The 25,327-nt window shown below is 35.1% G+C and overlaps 1 protein-coding gene across 4 annotated transcripts in view; it reads left to right on the top strand.

The window, feature by feature from the left end:
• RNF111 (ring finger protein 111) overlaps positions 1-25,327 on the top strand; it is an 82,892-nt gene that overhangs the window by 26,334 nt on the left and 31,231 nt on the right. For all 4 annotated transcript variants that reach the window (XM_052646650.1, XM_052646649.1, XM_052646648.1 and 1 more), the window contains exons 2-4: positions 6,045-6,943; positions 21,470-21,596; positions 24,253-24,416. In XM_052646650.1, coding sequence (XP_052502610.1) covers positions 6,064-6,943; positions 21,470-21,596; positions 24,253-24,416 — 1,171 coding nt within the window. In that variant the 5' untranslated portion in view covers positions 6,045-6,063. The remainder of the gene's footprint in view (positions 1-6,044; positions 6,944-21,469; positions 21,597-24,252; positions 24,417-25,327) is intronic.

The following is a 25,327-nucleotide window of genomic DNA, read 5'->3' as shown; positions in this document are numbered from 1 at the left end:
CCTGGCATTTCACATGATATACTCTGACTTCCCTGGTGGCTTAGAGGGTAAAGCATCTACCTGTAAATGTGGGAGACCCAGGTTCGATCCCTGGGTCGGGAAGATCCCCTGGAGAAGGAAATGGCAACCCACTTCAGTACTCTTGCCTGGAAAGTCCCATGGACGGAGGAGCCTGGTAGGCCACAGTCCATGGGATCCCAAAGAGTTGGACATAACTGAGTGACTTCAGTTTCACTTTCTTTTCACTCTTCTAATAAGATAAATAAGTGGGGTGACAATATACAGCCTTGACATACAGCCTTGGCATACTCTGTTGTTCCATGTCTGATTCTAATTGTTGCTTCTTGACCTGCATACAGGTTTCTCCAGAGGCAGATAAGTTCAGTTCAGTGGCTCACTCGTGTCCGACTCTCTGCGACCCCATGAATCACAGCACGCCAGGCCTCCCTGTCCATCACCAACTCCCGGAGTTCACTCAGACTCAGGTCCATCGAGTCAGTGATGCCATCCAGCCATCTCATCCTCTGTCGTCCCCTTCTCCTGCCCCCAATCCCTCCCAGCATCAGAGTCTTTTCCAGTGAGTCAGCTCTTCGCATGAGGTGGCCAGAGTACTGGAGTTTCAGCTTTAGCATCATTCCTTCCAAAGAAATCCCAGGGCTGATCTCCTTCAGAATGGGTTGGTTGGATCTCCTTGCAGTCCAAGGGACTCTCAAGAGTCTTCTCCAACACCACAGTTCAAAAGCATCAATTCTTCGGCGCTTAGCCTTCTTCACAGTCCAACTCTCACATCCATACATGACCACTGGAAAAACCATAGCCTTGACTAGACGGACCTTAGTCGGCAAGGTAATGTCTCTGCTTTTGAATATGCTGTCTAGGTTGGTCATAACTTTCCTTCCAAGGAGTAAGCGTCTTTTAATTTCATGGCTGCAATCACCATCTGCAGTGATTTTGGAGCCCCCAAAAATAAAGTCTGACACTGTTTCCACTGTTTCCCCATCTATTTCCCATGAAGTGATGGGACCAAATGACATGATCTTCGTTTTCTCAATGTTGAGCTTTATGCCAACTTTTTCACTCTCCTCTTTCACGTTCATCAAGAGGCTTTTTAGTTCCTCTTCACTTTCTGCCTTAAGGGTGGTGTCATCTGCATATCTGAGGTTATTGATATTTCTCCTGGCAATCTTGATTCCAGCTTGTGTTTCTTCCAGTCCAGCGTTTCTCATGATGTACTCTGCATATAAGTTAAATAAGTAGGGTGACAGTATACAGCCTTGACGTACTCCTTTTCCTATTTGGAACCAGTCTGTTGTTCCATGTCCAGTTCTAAGTGCTGCTTCCTGACCTGCATACAGATTTCTCAAGAGGCAGGTTAGGTGGTCTGGTATTCCCATCTCTTTCAGAATTTTCCACAGTTGAAGCGGACATAGATGTTTTTCTGGAATTCTCTTGCTTTTTCTGTGATCTAGTGCATGTTGACAGTTTGATCTCTGGTTCCTCAATTTGATCTCAGTATCCTTTCAGTATATCTTTTTCCTTAATATTTTCCTGAAGTTCTTAAATTCATTATAACTTTTTTGATTATTAGTGTAATGCCTTTATTTCCTCTAGCTTCCTAGAATATTTTGGAGATATAAAATATCTTTGTGTTGAAATGTTCCTCTTGGTGGTTTGGTTAGTTGGTTAGTTCTCTACCCTAAGTCATTTGAGGTCAAGTTTGTACTGGGAGGGTGGGGCACAAGCCTTTTGCATTCACAGAGTAAGCCTTAGATGAGATAGTCAGACTGTGTGAACTCTTAAATGTAAACTTGGTGCTCTCTGCGCTTCCTGGTTCCTCTTTACCCTTTCAGGGGAGATAGTGATCCTGAGCAGACCTCTCCTAAGGCAACTTTCAGAGTCTGACAGTTCTAAACTCCATTGTCCTATATCTTCATTATCCTATATTGCTTTCCTTTTTTTTTCCCATTTAATTATATGAAAGGGGCTGCTGGGCTTCCCTGATAGCTCAGTGGGTAAAGAATCCTGCAATGCAGGAGGCCCCAGTTCAATTTCTGGGTCAGGAATATGCACTGGAGAAGGCTTAGGCTACCCACTCCAGTATTCTTGGGTTTCCCTTGTGGCTCAGCTGGTAAAGAATCTGCCTGCACTGCCAGAGACCTGGGTTGGGAAGATCCCCTGGAGAAGGGAAAGGCTACTCACCCCAATATTCTGGCCTGGAGAATTCCTTAGACTGTAAAGTCCATGGGGTCACAAAGAGTCGGACACGACTGAGCGACTTTCACATATGAAAGAAAATAAAGAGCAAACTTGTTTCTAGTTCATTTTCTGAAAACTTCTAAAACTTTAATAGAAAAATCAAAATTATCTTATGTATTCCTTTTAAAATTTTGTTCCTTTAGAGTTCTGTAAAATTATTTTTATTTAAAAATTTAAAATATTCTGTTAATCATAAAAAAGTATATTTATCATTGGTAGTGAAGGTTCGTACCAATAATGATGACTCTTTCTAAACTTTATCACTGTGTTGAAGTAACAGTTCCTAAAAGTTGTATTGATAAAATTAGTGGGTTTTTACCCCCATTATTAAACTTATACCGTCACATAAACTTAATTTATAATGTAAATTGCCAAATCCTAACCCTAATTTTTAGTTTTAAAAGTTAGCCTTTTTAGCTGTTATCTTCTTTCATGCAGGACTTACTACTCATTCTGTATCCTAAACTAATATCAGGAGTAATTGGTATGCTGCTGTTATGAATAGCAGTAAAGTGATTAAATCAAACCAGTACAAAGAAGAACTAGTATTATGGTTTCAGTATTGAAACACTGTATAATATCAAACCATACATAATCGGGCCAAGGAACTAGATATATCTAGTACAAAATTACCTTTATAAATTAGATCAACCAATAATTTTTACAGAAATAAAATACTAGATGGTAACCTTATTAAATAAGTAGTTCAGAGCATTCTTTATTGATCTTTTGTGTCAATTTTGTTGCTTTTTTAGTTAAAAGATATAGAATTGATATTTATTTCTTTTCCTGACCTTGCTCCCCTTCTTTTTCTTAGTTCAAAGTAGAGCATACATTTGTACTCCCTTGGTGGGAACATCTTAGGTAATAGGGAGTGTTAATATTGCATCTAAGGACTGCGTGACAGTGGAGAGAACAGTTACTGGCAAACAAATGCACATACCACGTGCTGCACCATACTTACTTCTCTCCCTTACTCCCTTCCCACCTTGAGTTGAGCAGACAAAATTCACCAAAAATCAGAGCAGAGTTAACATAAAGAGTTAATTATTTTGGCCTTGGGGCATAAACTAATGGAAAAGAAATTGAATTTAGTAAATTATGCTGTGAATCATTTCTTTGTAACTTCTCCTACGGATTCCTGTTCTCAGAATTTATCTTGTTCTTTTGGCAGATTTTTATTGCCTCTCAGGATCTGCTTTACCAAGACCCAGAGGGTGATTGTAACAATCTGATGGCTTCTTAATTATGGCTTTACTTTTTGACAACAGCTTTATTGAGATATAATTCACATACCATACACATCTCACTTTAAGTGTACTGAACTCAGTGGTTTTTAGAATATTCACTGAGTTGAACAGTCATCAAAGGAGTCTTTAAATAAGTGGTCTTCTATGACTTTTTTTTTTTTTTAGCATAGTGTTTTTGAGGTCCGTATAATGTTGTAAAGTGAATCAGTATTTCATTTCTTTTGATGACTGAGTGTTAATCAATTTTGTGGACTTCCTTATTTATCAGTTGATGGACATTTGTTAACACTTTTTGGCTCTTGTGAATGGCTATAATGGTACTATTAATATTTGTGTATAAAGTTTTGTGTGGATATATATTTTCATTTCTCTTGGGTTATGCCTTGGAGTGGGAGTGCTGGATCATATGATAACTCTGTGTTTAATCTTTTGAGGAACTGCCAGACTACTGTTCCAAAGTATATGTACCATTTTACATTCTCACCAGCAATGTGTGAGGGTTCCAGTTTCTTTACTTCCTTGTCAACATTTGTTATTATCTGTAGTTTTTATTGTAGCTCTCCTAAGGAACCTGCTTGAATCTTGAATCATATATACCTGTGCCTTACTGTGACTTGTTTTTCTTGCATTTAATTATGGTGATTCTTGTATGACTGGCTGCCTCTTACAGTTTGCTCATTGCTCTACACATATGTAAACCCATCTTTTGTTCCTCCTTTACTGCTGATACTGCTGAATTCCGGACAGGGCTTGATTGGATACAACACTACCTGCCCTTGAAGAAGATAGAGATTTTGATAGCTTCATATAGAAATAGGTTATTTCAATTTTTAATCGCTGTCTTCTCTTCATCTATTTGATAATAGTTACAAACAAAAACATATACCTGTGACATTGTTTATTCCTGTGACTGTCAATTGTGGAGAAGAAAACTCTTGCTACTAAGTATCTATCTGGTTTTCCTCTTTTTTCTGGAAGTAGTTTACAAAGTGGGTGTTAAGTACAAAAATCCATCTATGGTGTTAGAAGTTAGGATAATGGTTAAAACTCTTGGTGGGTGGAGTGACTGGAAGCGGATTTCTGGAATGCTAGTTATCTTATGTTTTTTGATCTTGGAGCTAGTTACATAAGTGTGTGAGAATTCATTGGCTGTAAACTTAGAATACATGTGTTTTTGTTATACTTCAATAAAATCTTAAGTTAAAATTGTTAACATTTTTTAAATCATTTTTAGCACTAGTAAAGATCTTCATTTGTATTAACTACCTTTTAAATGAGTATATATACGTTTTAAAAAATTTATTTGTTTTCAATTGAAGGATAATTGTTTGACAATATTGTGTTGGTTTCTGCTATAATCAACATGAATCAACCATAGGTATGCATATGTCCCCTCCCTCTTGAACCTCCTTCCCACCTCCCATCCCAAGAATGTATTCCATTTTGAGTCATGATATTTAATACCTTACATTATCACCATTCTTGTATATACACTGCTTTGGTATAGATATTTTAATTTCAGGTTCTCTTGTTAGGGCTTCCCAGATGTGCAGCTCATAATTTTAGAGATACAGTGATTTAGGTTTTTAGATTGGCTGTAGAGAGTTTGATTTTTATGTTCTGCTGTGTTGCTTTAACTGAGTGATCTGAAGCAACTCAGTCCTGGCTTTTTTCTTTCTATATGTATCTACAACTTCATGAAATGTAGTAGTTGTGCCTGCTGTCTGTTGGTGAGTTGAATCTCCTTAAGATACTAGAGTAGTGTGAAGGAAAGAACCATGAAAGAGAAGCTATATTCATATTCATTATTTATAGTAATCCATCTATCACAGTAACCATCAAGATGTACAGAAAGTATTTGATATAATTATAATTTATATATTATATAATTTATATATTATAATTTAAAATGTGATACCAAAAGAAAAACATTGACTAATCAAAGTCTTTTGAATTCTGATCTTTTTATCTGTTTTTACTATAATAGGGTTTGGAGAAGTTGTTTGATTTTGACCAAATACATTATGCTGATGATGTTAGGAAGATACAATAAGATCAGCTTTTTTGATATAAGTTTTGAAGTGGACTTATGTTCTATGGTCTTTACTCTGTTTCTAAAAATTGGATCTGTAAGAAGTATCAGAGAAAAAAGACTTGTTATAGCCATTTTATATCCTGATGAGAAAAAGGCATTTCTGCCCTGTTACAGGAATATTCGTGCTTCCCAATTGACGCTTGTGATAGAGAACCTGCCTGCCAATGCAGGAGACTTAAGAGACGTGGGTTTGATCCCTAGGTTGGAAAGATCCCCTGGAGGAGGGCATGGCAACCTACTCCAGTATCTTTACCTGGAGAATCCCATGGAGAGAGGAGCCTGATGGCTACGGTCCATGGAATCACAAAGAGTTGGAGAGTCAGACATGGTTGAAGCAACTTGGCACGCATGCACAGGAATATTCTCAGTGGAATATGAGAACTCTTTAAATATTCTAATAAAACACATTAACAATCTTTTAAATATCGTGTTGTGTCTTCTAGGCCTTCCTTAAAGTTTCCCATGTCTCAATGGACTCCTGAATATAACAAGCTGTACACCTTAAAAGTGGATATGAAGAGTGAGATTCCTTCTGATGCACCAAAGACACAGGAGAGTCTGAAAGGGATCCTGTTGCATCCAGAGCCCATTGGGGCAGCCAAAAGTTTTCCTGCTGGAGTTGAGATGATTAATAGTAAAGTGGGGAATGAATTCTCTCATTTGTGTGATGATTCTCAAAAACAAGAGAAGGACATGAATGGTAACCAACAAGAGCAAGAAAAAAGTGTTGTTGTGAGGAAGAAACGCAAAAGCCAGCAGGCTGGCCCTTCATACATGCAAAATTGTGCTAAGGAGAACCAGGGAATATTAGGATTGAGACAACACCTAGAAACACCAAGTGATGAAGATAATGATTCCTCTTTTAGTGATTGTCTGTCTTCTCCTTCATCTAGTCTACATTTTGGAGATTCTGATACTGTGACTTCAGATGAGGATAAAGAAGTCTCTGTAAGACATTCCCAGGCAATTTTGAGTGCTAAAAGTAGAACTCACAGTTCACGGTCCCATAAGTGGCCTCGGACTGAGACAGAATCCGTTTCAGGATTGTTAATGAAAAGACCCTGTTTTCATAGCAGTTCATTAAGGAGACTTCCATGCAGAAAGAGATTTGTGAAAAATAATTCCTCACAGAGGACACAGAAACAAAAAGAGAGGATATTAATGCAGAGGAAAAAACGAGAAGTGTTAGCCCGAAGAAAATATGCATTGCTCCCCAGTTCTAGTAGTTCCAGTGAGAATGACCTCAGCAGTGAATCCTCTTCCAGCTCATCAACTGAAGGAGAAGAAGATTTGTTTGTTTCTACCAGTGAAAACCACCAAAACAATCCAACTGTTGCCTCAGGTAAAAATTTTGTTCCTTAAATTTAGTATAGCATGGAAGCTATTGGATTGTGTTTGTCCTTATTTTCTTCTACATTTGGTGATTTCATTATATTTAAAAGGAATATGAGGCTCTATTTTATGTTTAAGCTGTACAAATAACCAACTTTATTTAGTCATGACTCCTCTTCTGAGATACAAATGTTTAAATTTTCTAAAATTTTAAATAGAAAATTGTATATTTTTCAATTTTTCTGACGAAAATGAAGCAAGAGATTTTATTGAGGGTTGTTTTGAAAAAATTTTCATTTTATACTTATCAGATTTTATTTTATGAATTGTTGATTTATGGTACAGTTTCTTTTTTTCTTCTATAGTGCATCTTTAATATGATTACCTTTTATGAGTGCCTTTTTAGATAGCTATGTGACAGATTTCTTTTACATTCAGCCACAGTAGGGACAATTCTGGTCACTAAAAAAGACACTTATTTTTCATTAAGTACTCTATTCTTACTGTTTACTATTCTTTTGTCGTGTTCTTTATAACCAAAAAATAATTTCAAGCATTTGAGAGGTAGCTTTTATTGTGATACTGAAACACAAACTTTTAGTCCTGACAGTGCTCAGTCAAGCCTGTGATTAGTCCGTTAAAAATGGATTAATCATTATCTAGAGTGCACCCCTCACCACAGTAAATGTTACATTTAATTGGAATAAGTTTATGTGTAGTCTCTAAAGTAAATGTTACATACAAACCATTTTTACACTTCATAGTCACTTAAGGTAGTTTGATGAAGTGAGCATTGAAGAGTGAAGTCTGAACTGAAGTAAAAGATTACTTTCTTGTGAAAGTATAAGGAAAATGTGATTTGAGAGAGCTTGATTTTTATGGGGCAAAGATCATGGTTTCCAATTACTGGCAGAACTTTCCCAGTCTTTGCCTGGTGTCTTCCTGTTGAGAGCAAAGCCTGCTAGCCTTCTCTGCAGATGACCATTTCTCCCCCTTCTCTCCTATATGGGTCCCTTCCTTTTTTGAAAGACTCCCTTTCCTCTTCTATGTTTATTTTTCTATCCTTGCCAGAACACTGAAATCAGCAACTTTGTTCTTAATTTTAGTCTTAGCTATGGTTAGTTCGTTATTTTTTAAAACCTACCCAAATACTTGTTTTTAAAAAATTTCATTGAGATCACCTGAAAGAAGGTTACAACAGCCATTCCTTGAAGTTTCTTGAGAAAGAGGGAAGTGATGATAGGAATTGTCTTGCTTAAATGTCACATTTTACATTTTCTCAGGTAATTGGAATGTGAGGACTAGTTTGGGGGGTAGGAGTAACATAATCTAGTGTCTGCTTGAAATTAATGATACAGCATGGTTGGTTATGTAAAGCAGAAGTTCCAAGGAACTGATATTTGTAAGGAAGCATAAGAGGAGAGTAAATGTAGGTCTGGATCAGTGTCTTTATCTAGGAAGAAAGGAGTTCGTATACCTTCAAATACTCAAGATAAATTCAAACTCTAATTCATTTAAAAATCTTGTTTAGTACTGTTGTTGCATGTGGGTTTTTAAACTTTCTTGTAAGAATTTCATTATTTTCAAACATTACCCTTAATGGTTTGCCTCTGAAAACACAGATCCAAAAGTTGAAGCCAAGTACTCCTGATGTTTTCTCGTTTCTAGACCAGAATTTTATTTTATATTAGTTTTTAATAATAATATTCATTTGGTGTGAAATTTTAGAAGTTCCAAGAAAGTATAAAGTAAAAAGTAAGTTTACCTCTTCTTAGATTCCAGTCTTGCTACCCAAAAGTAATCAGTTAGCAGTTTCTTACTTCCTTCAAAAAATGTGGAAGTACATATAAATAAAGATAAGTGATGTGGGTTTTAAAAATATCAGTATGTATAGTTACTTCATTAAAAAAAAAAAGCTACATAGTATTCCCTTTGTATATGTGTTCCACAGTTTATTTAATCAACTTATTTTTGTTGATATTTGCTAGTCATCAGTATTCAGCATTCTGCATGCATATTTTACATGTCTAAGTAAGCATATCTTAAGGAATAATTTGAAAAGTATATCACAGGGTGTATGCACTTTAAAATTTGGTAGCCGTTGTTGCCAGGATGCCCTCCAAGGAGTTTGCCTCAAGTTCTTCACTCCCCAACAGTGGAGGATATCATGATAGTAAAAATACCTAGTATTGGGGACTTCTAGTAGTCCCATGGTTGGGATTCCGCCTGCCAATGCAGGGGACACGAGTTCAATCCCTGGTCCAGTAAGATCCCACATGCCACGGGGCAGCTAAGCCTGTGATCCACAACTACTGAGCCTGCAAGCCACAGCTACTGAAACCCAGGGCCCAGAGCCCGCTCTCCGCAGCAAGAGAAGCCACTGCCACAAGAAGCCTGTGCACTACAACAAAGAGAAGCCCCTACTCGCCGCTACTAGAGGAAGCCCATGTGTAACAGTGAATTAATCCTATGGACAGAGGAGCCTGGTGGGCTACAGTCGCAAAGAGTCGGACACGACTGAGTGACTTCACTAGTCCAAATAAGTAAATAAAAATTTAAAACACACCTAGTATTTGTTGGGTATTTACTCTGTGCTGGTAATGTTCTGGGCTTCCCAGGTGGTGCTAGTGGCAAAGAACCTGCCGGCAGTATTGGAAATATAAGAGGTGTGGGTTTGATCCCTGGGTCAGGAAGATCCCCTGGAGAAGGGTATGGCAACATACTCCAGTATTTTTGCCTGGAGAATCCCATGGACAGAGGAGCCTAGTGGGCTATAGTCCATAGGATCACAGAGTTGGACATGATTGAAGCAACTTAGTACGCGTGCACAGTAATGTTTTAAGTGCTTTATATGTCTTCTCATTTAATCCTCCCACTCGTTGGAGGTAGATTCTGTCGTCATCATCTTCATATCATAGGGAAGCATTTAGAAAACCATTTTAGAATAATTTATATACAGAAGAGTTAAATATTGATAGGACTTAGCTGTATTGTCAAACATTTTTTTTCTTTTTTCCACTTTATTGTATTTTTTATTAATCTTTATTTTCTAACTTTTTATTTTGTATTGGGGTATAGCCGATTAACAATGTTATGATAGTTTCAGGTGAACAGCGAATGGTGTATTGTCAAAAATTTTTAGTGCTCTCAAAAAATTGGATTCTTTAGATTCTTTGAGGTAGGATTTTCTTCTAGATGTATTTTTAGTCCTGGCTTTTTGACTCCAGGTCTAGTGTGTTTTAGTGTGTGTAAACAATTTGGGGAGGATTTATCTCCTGAACTTAGGTAATATGATTTGTAATGTGGATGGGCATTATCTGGAGTACTGGGACAACTTTTTCATAATGCTGTTCATTAGCGCTTATTGATTATTACTGTAGTGAACTGATGGAAACAATGTTTTACATGTTAAGTCTTTTGTTTAACCTTCAAACTCTCTTAAGGCAAAACTGTTGTAGATAATTAAGGGGTTTTGCCAGATTACCAAGAATGAGTTATTTAAGTCAGTACTTTATATTGTATAACAAATTAGTTCATATGTAGTCAGCAGATTTCTGTATAATCCCTATTTGCCTTTTGCTTTATCATTATTGTCTTTTAAATTTATTAGAGCTCTCTATTCAAGCCTAGAAAACCAAAATGATACACAACTTGAGTTGTTGGACATTGAGTTATCTCCCGTTGCCAATTGGGTAGAGAATTTATACATCCTGTTTTGTTCTCAGTATTTGCCAAGAACTTCATATATTTTAAAATAACTTAGTGGCAGCTAAGTTTTAGAGAGCTATTATTCAGTGTGCCTTCTCTGAACTGCTGTTTAAATTTTTATTATATAATACTATAGGCTTTGGTTTCTCCCAATTAATTGTGCTTTTGAGGATCTCCTTATTTTACTAACTTTAAATTAAATATTTATAGATTCTATTTCCTCCAGACTTGAAGGAAATGTAAATACCATGTATGTCCCCAAATAAGAGAGCTAGAATATGTCAGTCCCACTTGCCTACTGAGGAGAAAAGTTCTGAATCTCTTGAAATATATACATTTAGGTCTATAATTAAAGTAGTAGCATATCTAAAGTAGTAGTTTTAGTCTTAAAACTAAATCACTACTAATTTATTTGCATATATAAAATGTTGAATAAATATCAGTTTAGAAATATTGCGTGTCAGTACCCATATTTCCTTATAATAGGAATTATAATAATAATAATTATTATTATTATTCACATCACACAGGCACCTTAGGTACCAGTGACTTGGTAATTGCTAGAACCACATTTTAAGTTGGACAGTTTTCAAGATCATATTATTCTCATCTTTGTGTAAGATATAGCACTTGCTGACTCCATGAGTGATGCTGTACTGGAAATTTTATCCCAAACTACATATACCTTTTTTCCTTATATTATGATTGGAAAATCCCTTTTTCGTAGGTTTTTTGGTTTTGTTTTGTTTTATATCTCATAGGTGTACACTTTATTTACAGCTTTTAAAAATGTATCCAACAGGTGTATGTTCATATTTTGTGACTGTACTCCATACTGTATTGACTTAAGGGTTTTACAAGTGTACTCAGCTTGTAAAGATGCTCAACCCTTGGAATGGTAAAGTCCTTACACTGTGAATTATATCTAAATTCATAAATATTTCTTTTCTAAAAATAGCAGTTTTTGTTGTTATTTTATAATTTTTATATGGGAATTTTCACACTTTTAATATAAAAATATATAAGTATACAATGAACTCCTACATATTCAGAATCTAACTTCAGTTTTCAACATTCTGCCATTCTTATTTCATCTCTTACCTCTCACTTTTTTTTTTAATGGAGAATTTCAGAACAGTTTCTGACATCATACCATTTAATTTGTTTTATATACTACATATTTCCTACAGATTGGTAGATCTAAAAGCTTGATTAGATTCAGGTTCAGTTTAGCAACATTTCCTTGGTGATGCTGTGCACTTTCTGTTGTATCACATGTTAAAATTGGTGAGAGGGTTTAGATTGTGTCATCCTGATCCTTCCACCATAAAATTTCCCATCAACATTTCATAAAATACTTTTAGCAGCTTTGATGATCTTATCTAGATACATTATTTCATTAAGGGTTCTAAAATGCTGACTTCCTAATTCTGTCATTCTGTTACATTTATTAACTGAATTCTCTTAAAAGGAAGAATTTTCTCTACATCAACTAATCGGTTACTCTGAAATGTAGGTCATACAGGAAAGGTAAGACAAATGCTTGAATCTTAACCTTCATTTGCTATTTTTTCAGAATAAACTCTAGCAATATTTAAAGAGATTTTTCATTTTCAAGTACCGTTTTGAGATCATGGATTTTGGCATAGTTGATGTATTGCAGTCTTCTTATTCTTTTTGATGTTCACATAGTTTCATCTTTGACCAGTGGGAGCATTTTCAAGTTGGTCTGTGTCCTTCTGATACCACTCAAGTAAACTTTGATAATTTCCTTACTCTCTGATTTCACAAGATAGTCCAGATTCATCCTTTTCATTTCCTGTCCCAAACCTGGAACTAGTCATTCCAAGTACTCCTGATTGCTTTTTATTGAGAAATGATATTTAGAAGCTATACACTGGGAACTAAAACTGTTCATTTTTCTATTGGGTTATCACTGCTTTTCATCTTTCTTAATGGATGTGGTTTGTAAAGATTATAGAAAGATAAATCATTAATTCACGTGACTATTTCCACTGAAAATTTAGGATTAGGGTTTTTATGTAAACTTGTGTTTTACTTTTTGATCTGTTTACTCTTACATTGAAAATCTTGATTCTTAACAATATTCACTTTTATTCTATACAAACTATAAATACACAGAAGTAAACATTCATATATGAATTTAAATGAAAATACTTAAAATTATTACTAACAATAATTCTGTTGAATATAATACAAAATTTTTTCTGTGTGTTTCTTTGTTGCCCTTGGCTGGTTTTCTGTGTGGTTATGCCACCAATTTAATATGCATTTAGGATCATTTGTTTCATGGTTGCTTCAAGGTTTTGTTTTTTTCTTTTAAAGGATTTGTAAAAATTTTTAGTTTTGCTTTTTAATTCTTTGAAGCACATACCTGGTTCTGAAGTCAAAATCACTGCAGACAGTGACTGCAGCCACAAAATTAAAAGACGATTGCTCCTTGGAAGCAAAGCTATGACAGACCAAGACAGGGCATTAAAAAGCAGAGACATCTCTTAGCTGAAAAAGGTCCATATAGTAAAAGCTGTAGTTTTTCCAGTAATCAGGTATGGATGTGAGAACTGGACCATAAAGAAGGCTGAGCGCTGAAGAATTGATGGTTTTGCATTGTGGTGTTGGAGAAGACTCTTGAGAGTCCCTTGAACAGCAGGGAGATCAAACCAGTCAATCCTAAAGGAAATCAACCCTGAATATTCACTGAAAGGACTGATGCTGAAGCTACCTGATGTGAAGAGCCAACTCATTGGAAAAGACCCTGATGCTGGGAAAGATTGAGGACAAGAGAAGAGGGTGACAGAGGATGAGATGGTTGGATGGTATCACTGACTCAATGGACATGAGTTTGAGCAAACTCTGGGAGATAGTAAAGGACAGGGAAGCCTGGCATGCTGCAGTCCTTGGGGTCACAGAGAGTCAAACTTAGCGGCTGAACAAAATCAAAACTTTTAAATAAGATGCATTCACTGAGGTCTAGTTTTCCATCTCTGCCCTCTTCCTGTCTTTTTCTCGCTAATAGTCATTTCACACTATTTTTGTCTTCGTTTGTTCCATTTTTCTCTTCAAAAAGATTAGCAAATGTATATATGTGTGTGTATATATGTTTACATATACACATCCTCCCCTTACTCACAACATAGCTCTTTTTTTCACTTAACAATATATTCAATTGTTAGAGTATAGAGATATAATAGAGGAATAAAAAATGGATATGATATGTAGGCTTTCATTCCTCTGTTCATTCCTTTTCATTCCTCTTTTATTTTTTCCACAGGTCCACAGTACTTGTTGTATAGTTATATCCTAATTTGTTCAACCACTCTCCTATTGATGAACATTTTGCACACTTTTGCTATTATGAATCAGCTTGCAATGAATAGCTCTTTGTATATGTCATTTGATAGTTTATGCCATTGTATCTTTGGGATAGAATTCTAGGAGGGGATTATTGGGTCAAAGACAAAAGAGTATGTTATTTTTAAAGTATGGCCAAATTTCTCTGTGAAGATTGTAACCATTTTGGATTCATCATCGTTGTATGAAAGTGCCTATTTCCCCAAAGCCTTTCCAGCAGCATCTGTTATCAGATTTTAATTTTTTGGTCCATTTGATAGGGAAAAAGTAGTATATCAGTGTATTTTAATTTGCATTTTTTTATGAGTAATGTTTGTGTGTCTTCATGTATTTAAAATTATTTGCATTTCTTTTCTTGAGATCAGTCACTTCATTTGCCTTTTTTTCTCTCCGAAAATTGGTTGTTATTCCATCCATTTTTAGAAGTTTTCTATGTATATATTAGAGAGTTGTATTCTGTATCACACATTTTCCTCAAATTTTTCTTTAGTTTTTGACTCTGCAGTGTCAAAAATTGTTTTGGATTAGTCACATTTATTGACTGTTACTGTTTCTGTGTTTTTGATCGTAATTAGTAAAGTTTTCCCCACTCCAAGTTTATAAGGGAACTAACCCATTTCCCTCTGGCCCCTGTATTGTTTACCTTTTTTTTCCCCCCTTACAAAGTGCAGATCTATTTGATGTTTACAGTGTGAAGAATGGATCCTTTTTTTTCACGTGACTATCCAACTGTCCCAAACCAAACCGTTTAAAATGTTCTTTTTCCTACTGACTTGAGATGTCACCTTTGTCGTATGTTAAATTTCCATAAGTATTTGGATCTATTTATGGAGCTTTCCTACTATTCCATTGGTCAGTCTGTCCATGCACTAGAAGCACAGTTTTAATTATAGACTCTTTCATAGTTTCCTGATTATTTTCTCCTGTTTTTTCCTCCAAGTGAACGTATAATCAACTTTTTATTTGAGGATGGTGGTAGTGGGGAGACACATGACGATATATTTTTTGGAATTGTATTTGTAGGCTAACTTAGAGTGAACTGACATCTTTAAGATTTTGAGTGTTCCTATTCCAGAGTATGGAATGTCTTTTCATTTACTGAAATGTAATTTTGATCTTGCAGGGAATGTTTTGTAGATTTTTTATCAGCTTTATTGAGGTATAGTTTACCTATCATAAAATTTATCCATATTGAGTATACAGTTCAGTGACTTAGTAAACTTAAAGCTGTACAGCCATTGCCACAGTACAGTTTTAGAACATTTCCATTAATCTCAAAAGACCCCACCTACCTGTTTACAGTTAGTCTCTGTCCTACACTTACTTCCTCATACAACCTCTAATCTGCTGCTGTCTCTATAGCCTTGCTTTTTCAGGACATTTCATAATACTATATGTGATCTTTTGTATCTGGCTTCTTTCACTTCCCTTAGTGTTTTTGAGGTTTATCTGTGTTGTAGCAGATATCAGTAATTAGTTTCACTTTGTTTTTATTTAATTCTATTCAATTTATTACTTAGTTCCTTTATAATATGCCATTGTATTGATAAGCCACATTTTGTTTACCATTTGTCAGGTGGTGGACATTTAATTGTTTCTAGTATTTGACTATTGTAAATAATACTATTTGTGAACATTTGGGTACAGATTCTTTGTGTATGTATATGTTTTCATTATTTTGAATAGATACCCAACAAAAGCTCCCTAAGAAGAAGAGTCAAAGCTATTAAAACTTAAGTAACTTTGTGACTACAAAAGACAGGAGCAGTAGCAATGGCAACTGTAACAGGAAGATTCTTTTGATAGTAACTAGCATCAGCTTGTTGAGTATGTGTTACATGATGATATATTTTATATAAAGAGTCTGAGTTCAGATTTGGAATTAGGTGTTAATTCCAAGTGTTGCTTATGTTTGTTTGACAAGTCATTTAAACTTTCTAAGTTTCAGGTTCTTATGGAGCTAGACAACGTAGAATATTAAACATGGGACAGAGTATATGCTCACAAATTGGAAGCTCTTCTTGTTATTGGCATCATACCAGACTTAAGACACAGAGAAATGAAAATAACAAGTGATATGGAGGGATTCTTGAAGAAGTCTGTGAGAGCAACCATTGTTTTTGTTACCAGTGTTACACTATCCAGGTTGTTACATTTTATTTTTCTCATGAAATACAAATAAAATAAGTAAACTTAAAAGAAACAGCTAAATCACCTGCAGTCCCATCACTTTTAGTTAAACTAAAATTTCTTGTCATTTAATATTTCTATGTGTAAAAGACAACATAAAAATGAAATTGGTTCAATAAGAAGTGACCTGTTGATTTTTTTAAAGCTTTCTTAGGGTTAACTTTATAATTTCAGGGATATTTCCTTTAAATTTTGTTTTAAATAATAGTCATTCTAAAGATACCCAAATCTTGCCTAATTGTGATGTTATTTAGTTGCATGATTTTTGTGTAGTGTGTTCAAGTAATGCTTATAAAGGTTCTTTTTGGAAAAATTACATTTAAGCAAATAGAGGAGCAGTGCCTAAATGATTTACTTATATAACTTTTAGTTATACAACCTCTATATTCATAAAAATGATACAAATTGAATTTTAATACAGTAGCAAAGCTAGCTTTGTATCATTTATCATTGGATCTGATATTTCACTTTGCTTAACTATGTGAAAGGTGTTTAATATTACCTGTCAGGCTGTAGTCCATGGGGTCGCGAAGAGTGGGACACAACTTAGTGACTGAACAACAATGTTAGGTGATTTCTTTACAGGCTTGTAAAGAAATTTCATATATACATACCATGGAGGGAACACCAATAAAGTTGATATGCAGATGTAGCTTTTCTCCATGTAAAATGGTAATGTCTACTTGATAGTTTAAAATAAGGAAGTTTTTTTTTTAGTCCATGGTGTTTTATTTTTGTATATAATACTTTTAGTTCTAAATATATGATTGCTGGGAGCTTTTGTCTTAATCTGTATCATGTATGAGATTATGAAGAATTAGAAAAGTATTTTGGAAATTGAATTGAGAATATTAAGTAGACACTGAAGTGCCGCCATTTTGTTGTTCTCTGTGTATAAGATATTTATGATGTTAAAAATACAGTTAGGGACTTCCGTGGTGGTCCAGTTGGTATAAGACTCTGCCCTCGCAATGCAGGGGGCCTGGGTTTGATCCCTGGTCAGGGAACTACATCCCACATGTTGCAAATAAAGGATCCTGCATGCCGCATCTAAGACCTGGTGCAGCTAAATAAATATATTGAAAACAATTAAAAAAAGAGAGAGAAGGCATCTCCTGGTTTCCCAAATGTAAAACAAAACAAGCAAACCAGAAACAAAAAAACATTTGACCTGAACATGTCTATGTGTATAGTCTTTAGGACTTAGAAACTACTTTAAAATTTTGCACATCTCATAGTTTTCAAATCTTAATTTTTTTTTTCTATTTAGTGGATAGAACAATTCACAAGTATTTCAAAATAGAAATGTTATGGAATATTTTTATAACTATTTCTCCAATCATAACATCTTTCATTGTCTCTATGATTTACTAGTGCTTGCTTTGTTATCCTCTTTGGAGTATCAGTATCAGAGAATATGTTATATATCTAATCATGGACTTGTAACCTCCTCCAAATACTGGCCAGCTTTTGAGGTAGTGCAGATATTTGATGATACAGCTATATTACAGATGAAATTCTAGGTCTAGAAATGGTGCCTCAGGTGAAGGAATGTAGACTGCGTAAACTCCACACTGAGAAAAATGTTGAGCCATTTGTTATCATGTGGTAAGCAAGCGTTCTGTCAAAACTGGATAAAATTGAATATAACTATCAATGGAATACCAACATACTAGTAGAAAATACAATGAGAAAAAGGTACCATGTTTACAAAATCAGCAAAGAGAATACAGTGTCTAAGAATAATCTCAATGTGAGTACATTTGGCTTCTCTGAAGAGAATTATGTAACTTTATAGAATTACATTTATAATCAAACCATATTCTCTGTTGTTTTAGGGGTTTATAATTATGATATTGGTAGATGTCAAGATAGGATCTTGGATGGAAGTATATATGTTTTAGAGATATCAGCGCTTTTAAAATGATGTCTAATGCCACCATTCCAGTCCAAATCGCAGGAGTTTTTCTCTCCCTTTGATTTACAATCCTGAAGAATAATTAAGAAAACCTGAATGTACTAGGTATCAAAATAGAATTATTTTAGTCCTTTCATCAAATGATGTTGGGACAATTATAGATCTACATGCTCAGAAGGTGAATTTAGACCTTTTATATCATGTCAGACACAGAGATTAACAAAATGGATCACAGACATAAATGTTAAGAGCTAAATTACACAATTGCTAAAGAAACATACAAATTCTCAGTCACCTTTGGTTATACAGAGGTTTGTTTAAACAGTCACTAAAAATGTGATCCATTAAAGAAATTGCTGACTTGGCGTTTCATCAAAATGAAAGACTTCTTTTCTTTTTAATTTTGTTTATTTTTTAATTGAAGGATAACTGCTTTACAGAATTTTGTTGTTTTCTGTCAAACCTCAACATAAATTAGCTATAGGTATACATATATCCCCTCCCTCTTAAACCTCCCTCCCATCTCCATCCCCATCCCACCCCTCTGGGTTGATACCGAGCCCCTGTTTGGGTTTCCTGAGACGTACAGCAAGTTTCCGTTGGCTATCTGTTGTCCATATGGTAATGTAAGTTTCCATGTTACTCTCTCCGTACATCCTACCCTCTCCTCCCTTCTCCCCATGTCTGTAAGTCTGTTCTCTATGTCTGTTTCTCCATTGCTGCCCTGCAAATAAATTCTTCGGTACCATCTTAAAATGACAGAGCTTCATAAGACACCATTAAGAAAATGAGTATATAAAGAGCTTTTATAATCCAACACAAAAGTCCAAGGTAAACATGAATGAAAGATCTGAATTGATATTTTGGCACAATGGCTAATAAGCATTTGAAGAAATGCTCAACATCATTAGTTATTGTAGAAATGAAAATTAAACCACAATAAGATACTACTATATATGCACTAGAACAGTTATAAAAAAGAGACAATAATAATTCATGGCAAAGATGTAGACAAACTGGAGCCCTCATTTTCCTGGCAAGGATGTGAAGTTGAACAGTCTCTTAGGAAAACAATTTGGTACTTCATTAAAAAGCTAAACATAAATTTATGATAGTATTTAGAAATTGCATTCCTAAGAATTTACCCAAGAAAAATGAAATCACATGTATACAGTGAAGTACATGCATTTATTTATAATAGCCAAAAGTGAGAAAAATTTAGGTGTCCATCAATAACAAAAGAATGGATAAACTGTAATGTATTCATATGATAGGATGCTTACTCAGCAGTAGAAATGAACTGTTGATATGCTAGAAAGATGAATAAATCACAAAATAAGTATACTTAGTGAAATAAGCCAGGTATGAAAGTATCTATAATATATCACTCCATTTATATTGAGCTTTTAAAAATACAAATCAATCCATAATGACAGAAAGCAGGTCAGTTGTTGTAGGGGTGGTTCAGTCACTAAGTTGTGTCCGACTCTTGCTACCCCATGGACTGTAGCCCACCAGACTCCTCTGTCGTGGGATTTCCCAGGCAAGAATAGTAGAGTGGGTTGCCATTTCCTTCTCCCTGTTGTAGGGGTGTAGGGATGCAGATAGAGGGATGGTGATTGACTGGAATAGGGCTTGTGGGATCTTTTTAGGTATTGGAAATATTTTAAAACTGGACTGTGGTGATGGTTATGCTTCATGAATGTACTAAAGTCAGTGAAATGTACACTTAAAGTGGATGAAATTTTAAGCTCTCAGTATCCTTATTATTGGAAAATTCTTATCTCAAACATGTCTTAGAAATTGTTGGCTGACCTTTAGACAGGTGTTAGTAATGAAGAGAAAAGACTATTTTAAAAAAGATAGTTTAGCCCTAGATTTATGGAAAATACAGCAAGAAAAGAAATGGAGCGTAACTTTTATCCTTTTTTTTTTTTTTAATTTGACCATCTTAACCAGTTTAAAAGGTCCAGTTCAGTAGTTTTAAGAATATTCACATTGTTGTGAAATGGATTTCTGGAACTTTTTCTTCTTGCAATCTGAAACTCCATACCTAATTAACAGCTCCCTTTTCCTTCTTCCCCCCTCAGTCCTGGTAACCACCATTCCACTTTTGAATTTGACTACTTTAGACAGTCACCCATAAGTGAAATCATACTGTGTGTGTGTGTGTGTGTGTGTGTGTGTGTGTGTGTGCACGACTACATTATTTCATTTAGCAGGGCCAAATTCTAGTAATAATCTTATCTAATGCCATAAGTAAAAATTAGTTCTAGGTGAAGTAAATACTAAGGAAACACACTGAACCCAATATAATGTCTTCTAGATAAGGAAGCACTTTCCAAGTAGAATACTTTAGAAAAGATTGTGTACAGAAAAATTAAAGATTTTGTAGCATAAAACTAAAAAGTCACTGTGTTTCTTAAAAAATACCATATCACACAAATAAAAACAACCCTGAAGAAAGTGTGCAGAGAGTGTAGTGTCTTCATTTTATATGTTAAAGGGTTACTATCTTACAGAATGTGAATATCTTACATAAGATCTTAAATGACTTCTTCCTAATATTACAGTGTTAATGTCCTTATATGATTATGCAAATTCATATGGAAACTACTGAAAGTTTGAAAGCATAAACAAAAATCATAAGAAGAATTAAAAATGAATATGTATAGATTAAGAAAGGGAATTCCCTAGTGACCCATTGGTTAAAAATCCACCTGCCAGTGCAAGGGGTTTGATCCCTGGTCTGGGAAGATCCCACATGCCTCAGGGCAAATAAGCCTGTGCTCCGCAGCTGCTGAGCGGGCACTCTAGAGCCCACATGCCACGGTTCCTGAAGCCTGCGTGTCCTAGAGTCCTGTGCTCTGCAACAAGAAGAGCCCCCTCAGTGAGAAGCCTGTGCACTGCAACTAGAGGGTAGTCCCTGCTTGCTGCCACTAGAGAAGGCCTGCGCGCATCAATGAAGACCCAGCATAACCAAGAATAAATACTAAATAAAATTTTTAAAAAAGAGTAAGTAACTTTTCACTATGTGTGGTGAATTCTGGTTTTAAATACTTTGATTTGACAGATAAAATTTTTACTTTTGTGACTAATTTCTGTCAAAATTTTTTGTCTATAAGTTAGCTGACAGGCATATGCCCTTAATTTTTAAAATTGAAGTGTAGTTGACTTACAATGTTGTGTTCGTTTCTTCTGTTTGGCAAGTTGATAACATTACACATGTATATTCTTTTTTTTCTTCTTCTTCTCCATTATGGTTTATCACAGAATACTGAATATAGTTCTCTATGCTGTACAGTAGAACTTTATCTCATATACCCTTCAAATGTATTTTCTTTCTAGGAAATATTGATGAAGATGTTGTGGTGATAGAAGCTTCCTCCACTCCCCAGATCACTGCCAATGAAGAAATTAATGTTACCTCAACTGACAGTGAAGTGGAGATAGTAACAGTTGGGGAAAGCTATCGGTAAGATTTTAATTCCTAGTTGTATATTTGAAGTTTTAAGTATAAATATTTAGACACATTTGTGCTGCAGATATTTTCATTGTTTTACTTTTTTTTTTTTTAAACCTAGTGTGAGTATGTGGTTGTTAAACCAGGCTGAGTTAGATTCATCTGGGAAGATTATAAAATACATATTGTTGCTGGATCATGGCCCAGACCAGTTGAACCAGAATCTTAGGAATCAGTATTTTTTAAGCACCCCAAGTATACAGTGAGAGTTGAGTCATTGCTCTGGATAAATATTGATTTTACTTGGTGTTTTATAAAATCGAGTTTGTTTTATGATTCAGAGTTCACAAACTCCTGGTTTCTCATTAATACCAGTGATGTTTATGCTTTTATATTAGGACAACTTTGTATGAAACCTCTTTTAAAATTTTTTTGTCCTTCACTCAGTAATTTGTTATAAGCTCTGTAATAAAAAATGAGTGGGATATCCTCATTTGTTTTGATAAATAATTGAAATGACATTGTCCTTTTGAGAATCACTTTGACCAAAAAAGAGAGAGAGAGACCCTAATACTGTATTCATTTTGGCCTTTAGATGGTTACAGATACTGGTAAAGGAAGCAGTGAACTGGTCCTCGCTTTCATTTCATGCACAAAACTAATCTATGGATGAACCTTAATTTTTGTCTTGGAATGAATTTAGAAATGGATTCTAAAATGAATTTAGAAATTTAGAATGAATTAAAAATGTATTTTAATGTTACTGATTAAAAAAAAATGTTCATGTTGCAGTCATATCTGAACTGCTTCTTAACACTTTCTCATTGGAGTACTGCTCTAATGGCATGGAAGAGAGCACTCTATAACATGTCCTTGTTTAAATTTAAATGATTTTCCCATACTTGGAGAAAAATTGATACTCCATGGTATATGCCATTGATACCTGTGACTGCCCATAGTGCTTGATACAACATTAACTTGATTTTTATGAGCTATAATGATTGTTGAAACTAAGAACCTGTTTTCTTCATGGAATTGAAGAGCTTTCTTACCATGCAGATGTTTAAATATTGAAGCAAATGCATTCACATAGTGGTAGACAGTGCTCTTGAAAAAGACATGCATGCTCATTACTCATATTTATTTTCCTTATGGTTACATAGAACACGAACTTTGTTACTTCAGGTGGCTCCTGGCCCTTCCTCTCTAAGAGAGAATGTATTCGTGTTTCAGATCTCCTTGTGTCAGGATTTGATAATTGCCACTAAGGCCTCTCTGAAACTGTCCTTATACATCAGGCTTTTTGCTGGTACTTCACTCAACATTATATTTGGAGTTAGTATATCCTGTGAAGTTTTCACCAAAGTACTGCAAAGACCTGGAAGTTTCTTCAGCTATTAACAGTTTATCAGAAATAATAGACTGCTCAGTTTCATCAAAGACTCTTGGTTTCTCAAGAATTCATTCTCCTTATCTAAAACTATTTCATCTTGAAATATTTGTTTATCCTCATGCCTTAATATGTACAATTCTTGCTGGAATACACTGTCTTTTTTTCTTTTTTCTTTTAATCTGTGTCTCAGGATTTAACCTCTATACTCCTATTACTTGAAAATTTAATTTTACAATTTGAAGTTCTTTCTAAACTTCTAGGCTCTATGATTGCTGAGGCCATTTTCAGCTCAGTTTGAACTTTGGAGTTCTTCTCTGAACTTCTCTGTATGAACTTTGAGTGATCAATCTCATACACATATGACTACATGTTAGTGAATCTGGCTCACTTTTTTCCATACATGCTGACATACATGCATAGAAGCATATAGGCAGTTTTACATTCATTTGGGGCAGGAGGAAAAACCAACTTTGTAATAAACCCCATCTTCCTAAAACATTTATTTTTTTCTCCTTGGTTCCTGAGAACTGCATATTTTATACACTGTCTCTGTACCTTTAATCCAGATCATTACAGTGAATCCTTTACAGTTTTTTAATAATAAAATATATGCCTGTAAGTAATTTAGTACAATACACATAATTAAAAGATGATAAAAGGCATTCAGTATTGAGGGTTTGTAGTTATATGCCTTTAAAGCATAAAGTGGCTCAAACAATGATGTTATATATAGCTGCCAAAGTATAGTTAGCTGCAGTAAACTAGCTACAGCTATCCTTACTTCTCCTGATAGCAGGAAATCTCTCTCGTACTTCAAATCTCTTTTAGGACAGTCCCAGAAACAACTTGGTTCTGGACTCCCAAAGCTGAAGATCATGTGAATGTTATTAAATGTTTAGAGTGTTGATATTTTTGTTACTATATCTATGGTGAATAATTTAGGTATTAACATAAAATGTAAATGATTGATTATAACCCAGGTGACTGTTCAAAGTACACCTTGAAAAGAGAGTAGCATTCTTGAAACAGAATCCTATATTTTTACATCAATGATAGGACTAACATATTTTTTGTTTTCTTAGGTCAGTTGGTTGGTGAACATTTATTAAATATTTAATTCAGTAGATGTTTATTGAGTGCTCGGCATTATGCTAGTCATAATTTAAAATTCTGTTGTGATTATCTCTCTGGAGAATTCTTGCATGAAGAATTTCGTAACTTATTTTGTAAGAAAGGCTTATGATTTCTTAGGTGACTAAAAATTTTGTTATTTAGGTCTCGGTCAGCCCTTGGACACAATAGATCTCACTGGAACCAAGGTTCAAGTTCTCATACAAGTCGACCACAGGAGCCACGGAACCGCAATAGAATGTCTACTGTTATACAGCCCTTGAGGCAGAATGCAGCAGAAGTTGTGGACCTTACTGTTGATGAAGATGGTAAGTTGGAGTGCTGCTGCTGCTGCTGCTAGGTCACTTCAGTCATGTCCAACTCTGTGCGACCCCGTAGACGGCAGCCCACTAGGCCCCCCCCGTCCCTGGGATTCTCCAGGCAAGAATACTGGAGTGGGTTGCCATTGCCTTCTCCAGTGCATGAAAGTGAAAAGTGAAAGTGAAGTTGCCCAGTAGTGCCGAACTCTTAGCGACCCCATGGATTGCAGCCTACCAGGCTCCTCCGTCCATGGGATCTTCCAGGCAAGAGTACTGGAGTGGGTTGCCATTGCTAGCAGTGTGAAATTATGAAGACAGTTTAGTAAAATGAAATATCTTAGTATGTTAGAAACTCTTATTGCTACTTATTATTGATAATAATAATATGTCAATAATATTAAATTACAGAGAAGTTGGCAGATATCCTAATGTTATTTTTCAATTGATAATATAACCCCAGTTTGTAAGTTGTGTCTAAAAGTTCTTTCTGGTTATTGTTTCACTGCTTGGTAGTTGTTTTCTTAGAAAAAATTATTTTTACAAGTGGTAGTTTGATCTATTCTCAGACTTATGTGTTACTTCGTTTATAATATTGCTGTCATACTTTACTGTGAAAAATAGAAACAGTTTTAAAATACAGAACAGAAAAGCAGTGTAACTGAGTTTAAATGATTAATACTAGTTTTTTGAGATGTTGAATTTGCTTTTATAAGTTACGTTATCTTTCAGTGTAATAATATGGTTACTTTATGTGCTGCTTAGCTTTAGCGTTTTGTTTTGACTTACAGGGCTTCTGTAGCTCAGATGGTAAAATACCTGCCTGCAATGCAGGAGACCCTGTTCAGTCCCTGGTTCAGGAAGATCCCCTGGAGAAGGGAATGGCAACCTACTCCAGTGTTCTTGCCTAGAGAATTCCATGG

The sequence above is a fragment of the Budorcas taxicolor genome, chromosome 10 (assembly GCF_023091745.1).
Source record: "Budorcas taxicolor isolate Tak-1 chromosome 10, Takin1.1, whole genome shotgun sequence".
NCBI classification, from domain to species: domain Eukaryota; kingdom Metazoa; phylum Chordata; class Mammalia; order Artiodactyla; family Bovidae; genus Budorcas; species Budorcas taxicolor.
Note: the sequence above shows the minus strand (reverse complement) of the source record. Positions and strands in the feature narration are given on the sequence as shown.